Source organism: Petromyzon marinus (genome assembly GCF_048934315.1).
Source record: "Petromyzon marinus isolate PM22_M1 ecotype Great Lakes invasive population chromosome 68 unlocalized genomic scaffold, UKy_Petmar_22M1.pri1.0 chr68_unloc.1, whole genome shotgun sequence".
NCBI classification, from domain to species: Eukaryota; Metazoa; Chordata; class Hyperoartia; order Petromyzontiformes; family Petromyzontidae; genus Petromyzon; species Petromyzon marinus.
The window spans coordinates 2,630,744-2,646,490 of NW_027422597.1; the positions used below are offsets into that span (position 1 = coordinate 2,630,744).

General features: G+C 51.8%; 1 protein-coding gene across 1 annotated transcript in view; it reads right to left on the reverse strand.

The window, feature by feature from the left end:
• LOC116938473 (uncharacterized) overlaps positions 1–15,412 on the reverse strand; it is a gene marked incomplete at its 5' end in the record, with an annotated part of 29,899 nt that extends 14,487 nt beyond the window's left edge. Inside the window, 2 exons of the mRNA XM_032945587.2 lie at positions 9,765–9,917; positions 14,434–15,412. Of these exons, the coding sequence (XP_032801478.2) occupies positions 9,765–9,917; positions 14,434–15,412 (1,132 nt within the window). The remainder of the gene's footprint in view (positions 1–9,764; positions 9,918–14,433) is intronic.
• Positions 15,413–15,747: the final 335 nt, after the last annotated feature.

Sequence of the window (15,747 nt, forward strand, 5' to 3'; positions counted from 1 at the left end):
CTACACGCTGGAAGCTCCACACCTACAAGCTGTAAGCTCCACGTCCTACACGCTGGAAGCTCCACGTCCTACAAACTGTAAGCTCCACGTCCTACAAGCTGTAAGCTCCACGTCCTACAAGCTGTAAGCTCCACGTCCTACAAGCTGTAAGCTCCACGTCCTACAAGCTGGAAGCTCCACGTCCTACAAGCTGGAAGCTCCACGTCCTACAAGCAGGAAGCTCCACGTCCTACAAGCAGGAAGCTCCACGTCCTACAAGCTGTGAGCTCCACGTCTACAAGCTGGAAGCTCCACGTCCTACAAGCTGGAAGCTCCACGTCCTACAAGCAGGAAGCTCCACGTCCTACAAGCTGAGAGCTCCACGTCCTACAAGCTGTAAGCTCCACGTCCTACTAGCTGTAAGCTCCACGTCCTACAAGCTGTAAGCTCCACGTCCTACAAGCTGGAAGCTCCACGTCTACAAGCTGGAAGCTCCACGTCCTACAAGCTGAGAGCTCCACGTCCTACAAGCTGAGAGCTCCACGTCCTACAAGCTGGAAGCTCCGCGTCTATAAGCAGGAAGCTCGACACCTAGAAGCTGTAAGCTCCACGTCCTACAAGCTGTAAGCTCCACGTCCTACAAGCTGTAAGCTCCACGTCTACAAGCTGAGAGCTCCACGTCCTACAAGCTGTAAGCTCCACGTCTACAACCTGTAAGCTCCACGTCCTCCAAGCTGTAAGCTCCAGGTCCTACACGCTGTAAGCTCCACGTCCTCCAAGCTGTAAGCTCCACGTCCTCCAAGCTGTAAGCTCCACGTCCTACACGCTGTAAGCTCCACGTCCTACAAGCTGGAAGCTCCACGTCCTACAAGCTGGAAGCTCCACGTCCTACAAGCTGTAAGCTCCACGTCCTACAAGCTGGAAGCTCCACGTCCTACAAGCTGGAAGCTCTACGTCCTACAAGCTGGAAGCTCTACGTCCTACAAGCTGGAAGCTCCACGTCCTACAAGCTGGAAGCTCCACGTCTACATGCTGGAAGCTCCACGTCTAAAAGCTGGAAGCTCCACGTCTACAAGCTGGAAGCTCCACGTCTACAAGCTGGAAGCTCCACGTCCTACAAGCTGGAAGCTCCACGTCTACAAGCTGGAAGCTCCACGTCCTACACGCTGGAAGCTCCACACCTACAAGCTGTAAGCTCCACGTCCTACAAGCTGAGAGCTCCACGTCCTACAAGCTGGAAGCTCCACGTCCTACAAGCAGGAAGCTCCACGTCCTACAAGCTGGAAGCTCCACGTCTACAAGCTGGAAGCTCCACGTCCTACAAGCTGTAAGCTCCACGTCTATAAGCAGGAAGCTTGACACCTACAAGCTCTAAGCTCCACGTCCTACAAGCTGGAAGCTCCATGCCTACAAGCTGGAAGCTCCACGTCCTACAAGCTGGAAGCTCCATGCCTACAAGCTGGAAGCTCCACGTCCTACAAGCAGGAAGCTCCACGTCCTACAAGCTGGAAGCTCCACGTTCTACAAGCTGGAAGCTCCACGTCCTACAAGCTGTAAGCTCCACGTCCTACAAGCTGTAAGCTCCACGTCTACAAGCTGGAAGCTCCACGTCCTACAAGCTGTAAGCTCCACGTCCTACAAGCAGGAAGCTCCACGTCCTACAAGCAGGAAGCTCCACGTCCTACAAGCTGTAAGCTCCACGTCCTACAAGCTGTAAGCTCCACGTCCTACAAGCTGTGAGCTCCACGCCTACAACCTGGAAGCTCCACATCCTACAAGCTGGAAGCTCCACGTCCTACAAGCTGTAAGCTCCACCTCCTACAAGCTGTAAGCTCCACGTCTACAAGCTGTAAGCTCCACGTCCTACAAGCTGGAAGCTCCACGTCCTACAAGCTGGAAGCTCCACGTCCTACAAGCTGGAAGCTCTACGTCCTACAAGCTGGAAGCTCTACGTCCTACAAGCTGGAAGCTCCACGTCCTACAAGCTGGAAGCTCCACGTCTACATGCTGGAAGCTCCACGTCTAAAAGCTGGAAGCTCCACGTCTACAAGCTGGAAGCTCCACGTCTACAAGCTGGAAGCTCCACGTCCTACAAGCTGGAAGCTCCACGTCTACAAGCTGGAAGCTCCACGTCCTACACGCTGGAAGCTCCACACCTACAAGCTGTAAGCTCCACGTCCTACACGCTGGAAGCTCCACGTCCTACAAGCTGGAAGCTCCACGTCTACAAGCTGGAAGCTCCACGTCCTACAAGCTGTAAGCTCCACGTCTATAAGCAGGAAGCTCGACACCTACACGCTCTAAGCTCCACGTCCTACAAGCTGGAAGCTCCATGCCTACAAGCTGGAAGCTCCACGTCCTACAAGCTGGAAGCTCCATGCCTACAAGCTGGAAGCTCCACGTCCTACAAGCAGGAAGCGCCACGTCCTACAAGCTGGAAGCTCCACGTCCTACAAGCTGGAAGCTCCACGTCCTACAAGCTGTAAGCTCCACGTCCTACAAGCTGTAAGCTCCACGTCTACAAGCTGGAAGCTCCACGTCCTACAAGCTGTAAGCTCCACGTCCTACAAGCAGGAAGCTCCACGTCCTACAAGCAGGAAGCTCCACGTCCTACAAGCTGGAAGCTCCACGTCCTACAAGCTGTAAGCTCCACGTCCTACAAGCTGTGAGCTCCACGTCTACAAGCTGGAAGCTCCACGTCCTACAAGCTGGAAGCTCCATGTCCTACAAGCAGGAAGCTCCACGTCCTACAAGCTGAGAGCTCCACGTCCTACAAGCTGGAAGCTCCACGTCCTACAAGCTGGAAGCTCCACGTCCTACAAGCTGAGAGCTCCACGCCTACAACCTGGAAGCTCCACATCCTACAAGCTGGAAGCTCCACGTCCTACAAGCTGTAAGCTCCACCTCCTACAAGCTGTAAGCTCCACGTCTACAAGCTGTAAGCTCCACGTCCTACAAGCTGGAAGCTCCACGTCCTACAAGCTGGAAGCTCCACGTCCTACAAGCTGGAAGCTCTACGTCCTACAAGCTGGAAGCTCTACGTCCTACAAGCTGGAAGCTCCACGTCCTACAAGCTGGAAGCTCCACGTCTACATGCTGGAAGCTCCACGTCTAAAAGCTGGAAGCTCCACGTCTACAAGCTGGAAGCTCCACGTCTACAAGCTGGAAGCTCCACGTCCTACAAGCTGGAAGCTCCACGTCTACAAGCTGGAAGCTCCACGTCCTACACGCTGGAAGCTCCACACCTACAAGCTGTAAGCTCCACGTCCTACACGCTGGAAGCTCCACGTCTACAAGCTGGAAGCTCCACGTCCTACAAGCTGTAAGCTCCACGTCTATAAGCAGGAAGCTCGACACCTACACGCTCTAAGCTCCACGTCCTACAAGCTGGAAGCTCCATGCCTACAAGCTGGAAGCTCCACGTCCTACAAGCTGGAAGCTCCATGCCTACAAGCTGGAAGCTCCACGTCCTACAAGCAGGAAGCTCCACGTCCTACAAGCTGGAAGCTCCACGTCCTACAAGCTGGAAGCTCCACGTCCTACAAGCTGTAAGCTCCACGTCCTACAAGCTGTAAGCTCCACGTCTACAAGCTGGAAGCTCCACGTCCTACAAGCTGTAAGCTCCACGTCCTACAAGCAGGAAGCTCCACGTCCTACAAGCAGGAAGCTCCACGTCCTACAAGCTGGAAGCTCCACGTCCTACAAGCTGTAAGCTCCACGTCCTACAAGCTGTGAGCTCCACGTCTACAAGCTGGAAGCTCCACGTCCTACAAGCTGGAAGCTCCATGTCCTACAAGCAGGAAGCTCCACGTCCTACAAGCTGAGAGCTCCACGTCCTACAAGCTGGAAGCTCCACGTCCTACAAGCTGGAAGCTCCACGTCCTACAAGCTGAGAGCTCCACGCCTACAACCTGGAAGCTCCACATCCTACAAGCTGGAAGCTCCACGTCCTACAAGCTGTAAGCTCCACCTCCTACAAGCTGTAAGCTCCACGTCTACAAGCTGTAAGCTCCACGTCCTACAAGCTGGAAGCTCCACGTCCTACAAGCTGGAAGCTCCACGTCCTACAAGCTGGAAGCTCTACGTCCTACAAGCTGGAAGCTCTACGTCCTACAAGCTGGAAGCTCCACGTCCTACAAGCTGGAAGCTCCACGTCTACATGCTGGAAGCTCCACGTCTAAAAGCTGGAAGCTCCACATCTACAAGCTGGAAGCTCCACGTCTACAAGCTGGAAGCTCCACGTCCTACAAGCTGGAAGCTCCACGTCTACAAGCTGGAAGCTCCACGTCCTACACGCTGGAAGCTCCACACCTACAAGCTGTAAGCTCCACGTCCTACACGCTGGAAGCTCCACGTCCTACAAACTGTAAGCTCCACGTCCTACAAGCTGTAAGCTCCACGTCCTACAAGCTGTAAGCTCCACGTCCTACAAGCTGTAAGCTCCACGTCCTACAAGCTGGAAGCTCCACGTCCTACAAGCTGGAAGCTCCACGTCCTACAAGCAGGAAGCTCCACGTCCTACAAGCAGGAAGCTCCACGTCCTACAAGCTGTGAGCTCCACGTCTACAAGCTGGAAGCTCCACGTCCTACAAGCTGGAAGCTCCACGTCCTACAAGCAGGAAGCTCCACGTCCTACAAGCTGAGAGCTCCACGTCCTACAAGCTGTAAGCTCCACGTCCTACTAGCTGTAAGCTCCACGTCCTACAAGCTGTAAGCTCCACGTCCTACAAGCTGGAAGCTCCACGTCTACAAGCTGGAAGCTCCACGTCCTACAAGCTGAGAGCTCCACGTCCTACAAGCTGAGAGCTCCACGTCCTACAAGCTGGAAGCTCCGCGTCTATAAGCAGGAAGCTCGACACCTACAAGCTGTAAGCTCCACGTCCTACAAGCTGTAAGCTCCACGTCCTACAAGCTGTAAGCTCCACGTCTACAAGCTGAGAGCTCCACGTCCTACAAGCTGTAAGCTCCACGTCTACAACCTGTAAGCTCCACGTCCTCCAAGCTGTAAGCTCCAGGTCCTACACGCTGTAAGCTCCACGTCCTCCAAGCTGTAAGCTCCACGTCCTCCAAGCTGTAAGCTCCACGTCCTACACGCTGTAAGCTCCACGTCCTACAAGCTGGAAGCTCCACGTCCTACAAGCTGTAAGCTCCACGTCCTACAAGCTGTAAGCTCCACGTCCTACAAGCTGGAAGCTCCACGTCCTACAAGCTGGAAGCTCTACGTCCTACAAGCTGGAAGCTCTACGTCCTACAAGCTGGAAGCTCCACGTCCTACAAGCTGGAAGCTCCACGTCTACATGCTGGAAGCTCCACGTCTAAAAGCTGGAAGCTCCACGTCTACAAGCTGGAAGCTCCACGTCTACAAGCTGGAAGCTCCACGTCCTACAAGCTGGAAGCTCCACGTCTACAAGCTGGAAGCTCCACGTCCTACACGCTGGAAGCTCCACACCTACAAGCTGTAAGCTCCACGTCCTACACGCTGGAAGCTCCACGTCCTACAAGCTGTAAGCTCCACGTCCTACAAGCTGTAAGCTCCACGTCCTACAAGCTGTAAGCTCCACGTCCTACAAGCTGGAAGCTCCACGTCCTACAAGCTGGAAGCTCCACGTCCTACAAGCAGGAAGCTCCACGTCCTACAAGCAGGAAGCTCCACGTCCTACAAGCTGTGAGCTCCACGTCTACACGCTGGAAGCTCCACGTCCTACAAGCTGGAAGCTCCACGTCCTACAAGCAGGAAGCTCCACGTCCTACAAGCTGAGAGCTCCACGTCCTACAAGCTGTAAGCTCCACGTCCTACTAGCTGTAAGCTCCACGTCCTACAAGCTGTAAGCTCCACGTCCTACAAGCTGGAAGCTCCACGTCTACAAGCTGGAAGCTCCACGTCCTACAAGCTGAGAGCTCCACGTCCTACAAGCTGAGAGCTCCACGTCCTACAAGCTGGAAGCTCCGCGTCTATAAGCAGGAAGCTCGACACCTACAAGCTGTAAGCTCCACGTCCTACAAGCTGTAAGCTCCACGTCCTACAAGCTGTAAGCTCCACGTCTACAAGCTGAGAGCTCCACGTCCTACAAGCTGTAAGCTCCACGTCTACAAGCTGTAAGCTCCACGTCCTCCAAGCTGTAAGCTCCAGGTCCTACACGCTGTAAGCTCCACGTCCTCCAAGCTGTAAGCTCCACGTCCTCCAAGCTGTAAGCTCCACGTCCTACACGCTGTAAGCTCCACGTCCTACAAGCTGGAAGCTCCACGTCCTACAAGCTGTAAGCTCCACGTCCTACAAGCTGTAAGCTCCACGTCCTACAAGCTGTAAGCTCCACGTCCTACAAGCTGGAAGCTCCACGTCCTACAAGCTGTAAGCTCCACGTCCTACAAGCTGAGAGCTCCACGTCCTACAAGCAGGAAGCTCCACGTCCTACAAGCTGGAAGCTCCACGTCCTACAAGCTGAGAGCTCCACGTCCTACAAGCTGGAAGCTCCACGTCCTACAAGCAGGAAGCTCCACGTCCTACAAGCTGGAAGCTCCACGTCCTACAAGCTGAGAGCTCCACGTCTACAAGCTGGAAGCTCCACGTCCTACAAACTGGAAGCTCAACACCTACAAGCTGTAAGCTCCACGTCCTACAAGCTGTAAGCTCCACGTCCTACAAGCTGAGAGCTCCACGTCCTACAAGCTGTAAGCTCCATGTCCTACAAGCTGGAAGCTCCACGTCCTACAAGCTGGAAGCTCTAGGTCATACATGCTGGAAGCTCCACGTCCTACAAGCAGGAAGCTCCACGTCCTACAAGCTGTAAGCTCCACGTCCTACAAGCTGAGAGCTCCACGTCCTACAAGCTGTAAGCTCCACGTCCTACAAGCTGTAAGCTCCACGTCCTACACGCTGGAAGCTCCACGTCCTACAAGCTGTAAGCTCCACGTCCTACAAGCTGTAAGCTCCACGTCCTATAAGCTGTAAGCTCCACGTCCTCCAAGCTGTAAGCTCCAGGTCCTACACGCTGTAAGCTCCACGTCCTCCAAGCTGTAAGCTCCACGTCCTCCAAGCTGTAAGCTCCACGTCCTACACGCTGTAAGCTCCACGTCCTACAAGCTGGAAGCTCCACGTCCTACAAGCTGTAAGCTCCACGTCCTACAAGCTGTAAGCTCCACGTCCTACAAGCTGTAAGCTCCACGTCCTACAAGCTGGAAGCTCCACGTCCTACAAGCTGTAAGCTCCACGTCCTACAAGCTGAGAGCTCCACGTCCTACAAGCAGGAAGCTCCACGTCCTACAAGCTGGAAGCTCCACGTCCTACAAGCTGAGAGCTCCACGTCCTACAAGCTGGAAGCTCCACGTCCTACAAGCAGGAAGCTCCACGTCCTACAAGCTGGAAGCTCCACGTCCTACAAGCTGAGAGCTCCACGTCTACAAGCTGGAAGCTCCACGTCCTACAAACTGGAAGCTCAACACCTACAAGCTGTAAGCTCCACGTCCTACAAGCTGTAAGCTCCACGTCCTACAAGCTGAGAGCTCCACGTCCTACAAGCTGTAAGCTCCATGTCCTACAAGCTGGAAGCTCCACGTCCTACAAGCTGGAAGCTCTAGGTCATACATGCTGGAAGCTCCACGTCCTACAAGCAGGAAGCTCCACGTCCTACAAGCTGTAAGCTCCACGTCCTACAAGCTGAGAGCTCCACGTCCTACAAGCTGTAAGCTCCACGTCCTACAAGCTGTAAGCTCCACGTCCTACACGCTGGAAGCTCCACGTCCTACAAGCTGTAAGCTCCACGTCCTACAAGCTGTAAGCTCCACGTCCTATAAGCTGTAAGCTCCACGCCTACAAGCTGTAAGCTCCACGTCCTACACGCTGGAAACTCCACGTCCTACAAGCTGGAAGCTCCACGTCCTACACGCTGGAAGCTCCACGTCCTACAAGCTGGAAGCTCCACGTCTAGAAGCTGAGAGCTCCACGTCCTACAAGCTGAGAGCTCCACGTCCTACGTCCTACGAGGCATCAACACGTGGCCGGGGACCCGAGTGAGGGTCGACCCTTCGTAGCTGTAACTCCTCCGTATGGTGTAGTTAGCTGGGTGGTCACCACCCTAGGCTGTTGTAGATTTGAAGTTTCCGTGAATGCAAGGGTCCATACTCTTTGGTTCTTTCGCTAAAGTCACGTGGGTGAAGAAAATAAAAAACAACACTCAAACAAATCACGACGTCTCGGAGGCAACTACAAGAAGCTTCCGTTACCGGGCAGCAAAAGCCACAGAAAAATTACTGTAGCTGTAACTCCTCCGTATGGTGTAGTTAACTGGGTGGTCACCACCCTAGGTTGTTGTAGATTTGAAGTTTCCGTGAATGCAAGGGTCCATACTCTTTGGTTCTTTCGGTAAAGTCACGTGGGTGAAGAAAATTTAAAAAAACACTCAAACAAATCACGACGTCTCGGAGGCAACTACAAGAAGCTTCCGTTACCGGGCGGCAACAGCCACAGAAAAATTACTGTGGTGAGTAGAGAGAGAGAGAGCTGGTAATTGGTTTTTTTTTTTGCCCTTTTATCTGGCAACAAAACTGACACCTTTTTTTACAAGGAGTCGTGTTTGCATTGACCACAATACCCGCGGTCGGAATGCAAACAAAAAACACAACTCTGATAATGTATTGGCACTGTCCTTGAAATCGATTTGGTCCGAGACAGCTTTCCTTAGAGCCTAGTCTCACGTTGGTGTTGGACCAGATGATGCCAAAAGGCGCAACACCAACGTGAGACTAGGCTCTAAGGAAAGCTGTCTCGGACCAATCGATTTCAAGGACAGTGCCAATACATTATCAGAGTTGTTGTTTTTTGTTTGCATTCCGACCGCAGGTATTGTGGTCAATGTACAAAAATGACTCCTTGTAAAAAAAGGTGTCAGTTTTGTTGGCAGATAAAAGGGTAAAATACCATCTTCTTGGTTCTTTCGGTAAAGTCGCCACCACGTAGAATGAGAACAAAATAATAAATTAATAAAATAAAATAACACGATAAAATTCTCACGACGTTTCGGCTACAAGACAAGTGGCCTTCTTCAGGTGAAAGGAACAGACCAGTCGGGACGACAGAGCTTCAAGGCCACTTGTGTTGTGGCCGAAACGTCGTGAGAATTTGATTGTGTTATGTTATTTTTTTAATGTATTATTTTGTTCTCATTCTACGTGGTGGTGGTGACTTTACCGAAAGAACCAAAGAAGATGAATCCTTGCAGTCACGAAAGCTTTCAATCGAAAGGTAAAATACCAACTATCATATTTTGCTACTGGCAAAAGGAGGTTCCAATGGTGAGAGAGAGAGAGCTGTTTTGTGACAAGATATTATATAGTAGGGTAAGAAAGGGGGAGGAGCCAGGGAGGACAAATGCAGGGTGGGGTGGGGTGGGGGGTGGATGAGTGTTGGGGGATAGGGAATATAGAAGCTCCTGGGCATGGTACCCGATATAATCTCTTGTTCACAAACAGCTCTCTCTCTACTCACCACAGTGATTTTGCTGTGGCTGTTGCCAGCTGATAACGGAAGCTTCTTGTAGTTGACTCCGAAACGCCGTGATTTGTTTTGCCTCCGTGACTTCGCCAAAGGAACCAACTGGTATGGGCCCTAGGCTGCATCTGGTAAAGGGGCAGTTTACCTCCCTTTCGTATTTACGCGCTGCGGATGAACGTGTTGCCTCTGAAGAATAACGTCTGCGACTCGGTTGGGCTCGCTGCACTTTGATACTGGCAACAGCAAAAACAAGGTCCCGTATCGATGCTGATCCTGGCCATGGTGACGTGGAGGTTACCGGAGAGGCCGCGAGAGCACGGGTTGGGTGGCTCTGGGTATCGCTGGGCTCCGTGGCTCTCTCTGCCTCCCCCCGCGTCTCCGCCCAGAGCCGTCACCACGTTGCTGATGTCGCCCAGGGGACCCAGATGCTGGAGCCCCTCGTAGGCGCCACCTGGGCCACGGCACACGGCCCAGAGACTCCTCAGCACTGCGCCATAGACTCAGCACTGCACCATAGACTCAACACTGCACCATAGACTCAGCACTGCACCATAGACTCAACACTGCACCATAGACTCAACTCTGCACCATAGACTCAGCACTGCACCATAGACTCGACACTGCACTATAGACTCGACACTGCACCATAGACTCGACACTGGACCATAGACTCAACACTGCACGATAGACTCAACACTGCGCCATAGACTCAACACTGCACTATAGACTCGACACTGCAACATAGACTCAACACTGCACCATAGACTCAACACTGCGCCATAGACTCAACACTGCACCATAGACTCAACACTGCACCATAGACTCAACACTGCACCATAGACTCAGCACTGCACCACAGACTCAACACTGCACCATATACTCAACACTGCACTATAGACTCAACACTGCAAAATATACTCAACACTGCACAGTAGACCAACACTGCACCACAGACTCAACACTGCACCATAGAACCAACACTGCACCGTAGACTCAACACTGCACCGTAGACTCAACACTGCACCGTAGACTTAACACTGCACCGTAGACTCAACACTATCCATATACCCCAGCATTACCCATAGACTCAACACTGCACCATAGACTCAACACTGCACCGTAGACTCAACACTGCACTGTAGACTCAGCACTGCACCGTAGAACCAAAACTGCACCGTAGACTCAACACTGCCCCATAGACTCAACACTGCACCATAGACTCAACACTGCACCATAGACTCAACACTGCACCATAAACTCAACACTGCCCATAGACTCAGCACTGCTCCATAGACTCAACACTGCACTGTAGACTCATCACTGCACCGTAGACTCAACACTGCACCATAGACTCAACACTATCCATATACCACAGCATTACCCATAGACTCATACTGCATCATAGACTCAACACTGTCACCCATAGACTCAACACTCCACCATAGACTCAACACTGCACCATAGCCTCAACACTGCACCATAGACAACACTGCACCATAGACTCAACACTGTACCATAGACTCAACACTGTCACCCATAGACTCAACACTGCCCATAGATTTCGATTTAAAGCTTTCGTGACTGCAATGATTCATCTTCTTTGGTTCTTTCGGTAAAGTCACGTAGAATGAGAATAAAATAATAAATTGATAAAATAAAATAACACAATAATATTCTCACGACGTTTCGGCCACAACACAAGCGGCCTTCATCAGGTGAAGGGGCGAGACTGTCTGGTAGGACAGCGCTGGAGTGAAAGAGCCACGTTCAGATCACGGCCTTTAAGCTGTGTGAGAGGAACAAAGCGCCTTGACAAAGGAATTAGCATATAATTTAGCATTGAAATGGCTGAATGATTAGCTTGTGACTGGTCACAGAAATAGCTATGTTAAAAGTTAAAGCATACACATCCGCAGAGGCACCCATTGTTAAAGGAATTAGCATAGAATTTAGCATTGAAATAGCTAAGTCAAGGCATACACATCCGCAGAGGCACCCCTTGACAATGGAATTAGCATAGAATTTAGCATTGAAATAGCTGAGTGATTAGCTTGTATCTGCTACAGAAATAGCTACGTTAAAGTCAGAGCATACACATTCACCGAGGCACTTAGTACAAATCGTACTAAGCTATTTCTGCTACAGAAATAGCTACGTTAAAGTCAGAGCATACACATTCACCGAGGCACTTAGTACTTAGTACGATTTGTACTAAGTGCCTCGGTGAATGTGTATGCTCTGACTTTAACGTAGCTATTTCTGTAGCAGTTACAAGCTAATCACGCAGCTATGTCAATGCTAAATTCTATGCTAATTCCATTGTCAAGGGGTGCCTCTGCGGATGTGTATGCCTTAACTTAGCTATTTCAATGGTAAATTCTATGCTGATTCCTTTAACAATGGGTGCCTCTGCGGATGTGTATGCTTTAACTTTTAACATAGCTATTTCTGTGACCAGTCACAAGCTAATCATTCAGCCATTTCAATGCTAAATTATATGCTAATTCCTTTGTCAAGGCGCTTTGTTCCTCTCACACAGCTTAAAGGCCGTGATCTGAACGTGGCTCTTTCACTCCAGCGCTGTCCTACCAGACAGTCTCGCCCCTTCACCTGATGAAGGCCGCTTGTGTTGTGGCCGAAACGTCGTGAGAATATTATTGTGTTATTTTATTTTATCAATTTATTATTTTATTCTCATTCTACGTGACTTTACCGAAAGAACCAAAGAATACTGCCCATAGACTCAACACTGCACCATAGACTCAACACTGTCACCCACAGACTCAACACTGCACCATAGACTCAACACTGTCACCCATAGACTCAACACTGTCACCCATAGACTCAACACTGCACCATAGATTAAACACTGCACCATAGACTCAACACTGCATCATAGACTCAACACTGCACCATAGACTAAACACTGCACCATAGACTCAACATTGCACCATAGACTCAACACTACCCATAAACTCAACACTGCACCATAGAATCAACACTGCACCATAGACTCAACACTGCACCATAGACTCAACATTGCACCATAGACTCAACACTACCCATAAACTCAACACTGCACCATAGAATCAACACTGCACCATAGACTCAACACAGTCACTCATAGACTCAACACTGCACCACAGACTCAACATTGCACCATAGACTCAACACTACCCATAGACTCAACACTGCGCCGTAGACTTAACACTACACCATAAACTCACACTACACCATAGACTTAACACTGCACCGTAGACTCAACACTGCACCGTAGACTCAACACTGCCCATAGACTCAACACTGCACCATAGACTCAACACTGCACCATAGACTCAACACTGTCACCCATAGACTCAACACTGTTACCCATAGACTCAACACTGCACCATAGAATCAACACTGCACCATAGTCTCAACACTGCACCATAGACTCAACACTGTCACCCATAGACTCAACACTGCACCATAGACTCAACACTGCACCATAGACTCAACACTGCACCATAGACTCAACACTGCACCATAGCCTCAACACTGCACCATAGACTCAACACTGCACCATAGACTCAACACTGTCACCCATAGACTCAACACTGTCACCCATAGACTCAACACTGCACCATAGACTCAACACTCCACCATAGCCTCAACACTGCACCATAGACTCAACACTGCACCATAGACTCAACACTGTCACCCATAGACTCAACACTGCACCATAGACTCAACACTGTCACACCATAGACTCAACACTGCACCATAGACTCAACACTGTCACCCATAGACTCAACACTGTCACCCATAGACTCAACACTGCAACATAGACTCAACACTGTCACACCATAGACTCAACACTGTCACCGATAGACTCAACACTGCACCATAGACTCAACACTGCACCATAGACTCAACACTACCCATAGACTCAACACTGCACCGTAGACTCAACACTGCGCCATAGACTTAACACTGCACCATAGACTCAACACTGCACGGTAGACTCAACACTGTGCCATAGACTTAACACTGCACCGTAGACTCAACACTGCACGGTAGACTCAACACTGCACCGTAGACTCAACACTGCACCATAGACTCAACACTGCACCATAGACTCAACACTGTCACCCATAAACTCAACACTGTCACCCATAGCCTCAACATTGCACCATAGACTCAACACTGTCACCCATTGACTCAACACTGCACCATAGACTCAACACTGCACCATAGACTCAACACTGCACCATAGCCTCAACACTGCACCATAGACTCAACACTGTCACCCATAGACTCAACACTGCACCATAGACTTAACACTGTCACCCATAGACTCAACACTGCACCATAGACTCAACACTGCACCATAGACTCAACACTGCACCATAGACTCAACACTACCCATAGACTCAACACTGCACCGTAGACTCAACACTGCGCCATAGACTTAACACTGCACCATAGACTCAACACTGCACGGTAGACTCAACACTGCGCTATAGACTTAACACTGCACCGTAGACTCAACACTGCACGGTAGACTCAACACTGCACCGTAGACTCAACACTGCACCATAGACTCAACACTGCACCATAGACTCAACACTGTCACCCATAAACTCAACACTGTCACCCATAGCCTCAACATTGCACCATAGACTCAACACTGTCACCCATTGACTCAACACTGCACCATAGACTCAACACTGCACCATAGACTCAACACTGCACCATAGCCTCAACACTGCACCATAGACTCAACACTGTCACCCATAGACTCAACACTGCACCATAGACTCAACACTGTCACCCATAGACTCAACACTGCACCATAGACTCAACACTCTCACCCATAGACTCAACACTGCACCATAGCCTCAACACTGTCACCCATAGACTCAACACTGTCACACCATAGACTCAACACTGTCACTGTAGACTCCGCGTCGCCCACTCCACGTTACCCTGGATGTGCTGTGGTCCCGTGATGAGACCTGGCTGCAGCGCTGGGTATTCCACCCTGGGCCTCGCCTGGCCCAGCTCAGCGAGCAGCAAAGCGCGGAGCAGCAGCTGCTGCCCTGCTGATGATGATGATGCAGCTGATGATGATGATGATGCCGCTGCTGATGATGATGGTGATGAGTGGACGCCTCTGGGCACGGCCCACGTCAGGCAGCTGAGAGCCAGGAGGAGGCCGAGTGGGCACAGGCAGGCTTGGAGAGACACGGCTGTCGTGCAGGGGGGTGGTGGGGGGGGGGGTCGAGTGTAGAGAGATAGAAGGGACGGGAGGGGGAGATAGAAGAGAGGGGGAAGATAGAAGAGAGGGAGGGGGGAGATAGAAGGGAGGGGAGATAGAAGCGAGGGGGGGGGAGATAGAAGAGAGGGGAGGAGTGAAAGAGAAGGGAGGAGGGAGGGGGGAGATAGAAGGGAGGGAGGGGGGAGATAGAAGAGAGGGAGGGGGGAGATAGATTGGAGGGAGGGGGGAGATAGAAGAGAGGGAGGGGGGAGATAGAAGAGGGGGGAGATAGCAGAGAGGGAGGGGGGAGATAGAAGGGAGGGAGGGGGGAGATAGAAGAGAGGGAGGGTGGAGATAGAAGGGAGGGAGGGGGGAGATAGAAGAGAGGGAGGGGGGAGATAGAAGAGAGGGAGGGGGGAGATAGAAGGGAGGGAGGGGGGAGATAGAAGGGAGGGAGGGGGGAGATAGAAGGGAGGGAGGGGGGAGATAGAAGGGAGGGAGGGGGGAGATAGAAGGGAGGGAGGGGGGAGATAGAAGAGAGGGAGGGGGGAGATAGAAGAGAGGGAGGGGGGAGATAGAAGGGAGGGAGGGGGGGAGATAGAAGAGAGGGAGGGGGGAGATAGAAGAGAGGGAGGGGGGAGATAGAAGGGAGGGGGGAGATAGAAGAGAGGGAGGGGGGAGATAGAAGAGAGGGAGGGGGGAGATAGAAGAGAGAGAGGGGGGGAGATAGAAGAGAGGGAGAGGGGAGATAGAAGGGAGGGAGGGGGGAGATAGAAGGGAGGGGAGGGGGAGATAGAAGAGAGGGGAGGGGGGGGATAGAAGAGAGGGGAGGGGGGAGATAGAAGAGAGGGGAGGGGGGGAGATAGAAGAGAGGGGAGGGGGGAGATAGAAGGGAGGGAGGGGGGAGATAGAAGAGAGGGGGAGGAGGGGGAGATAGAAAAGGAGGGAGGGGGGAGATAGAAGAGAGGGAGGGGGGAGATAGAAGGGAGGGAGGGGGGGAGATAGAGGGAGGGAGGGGGGAGATAGAAGGGAGGGGGGAGAT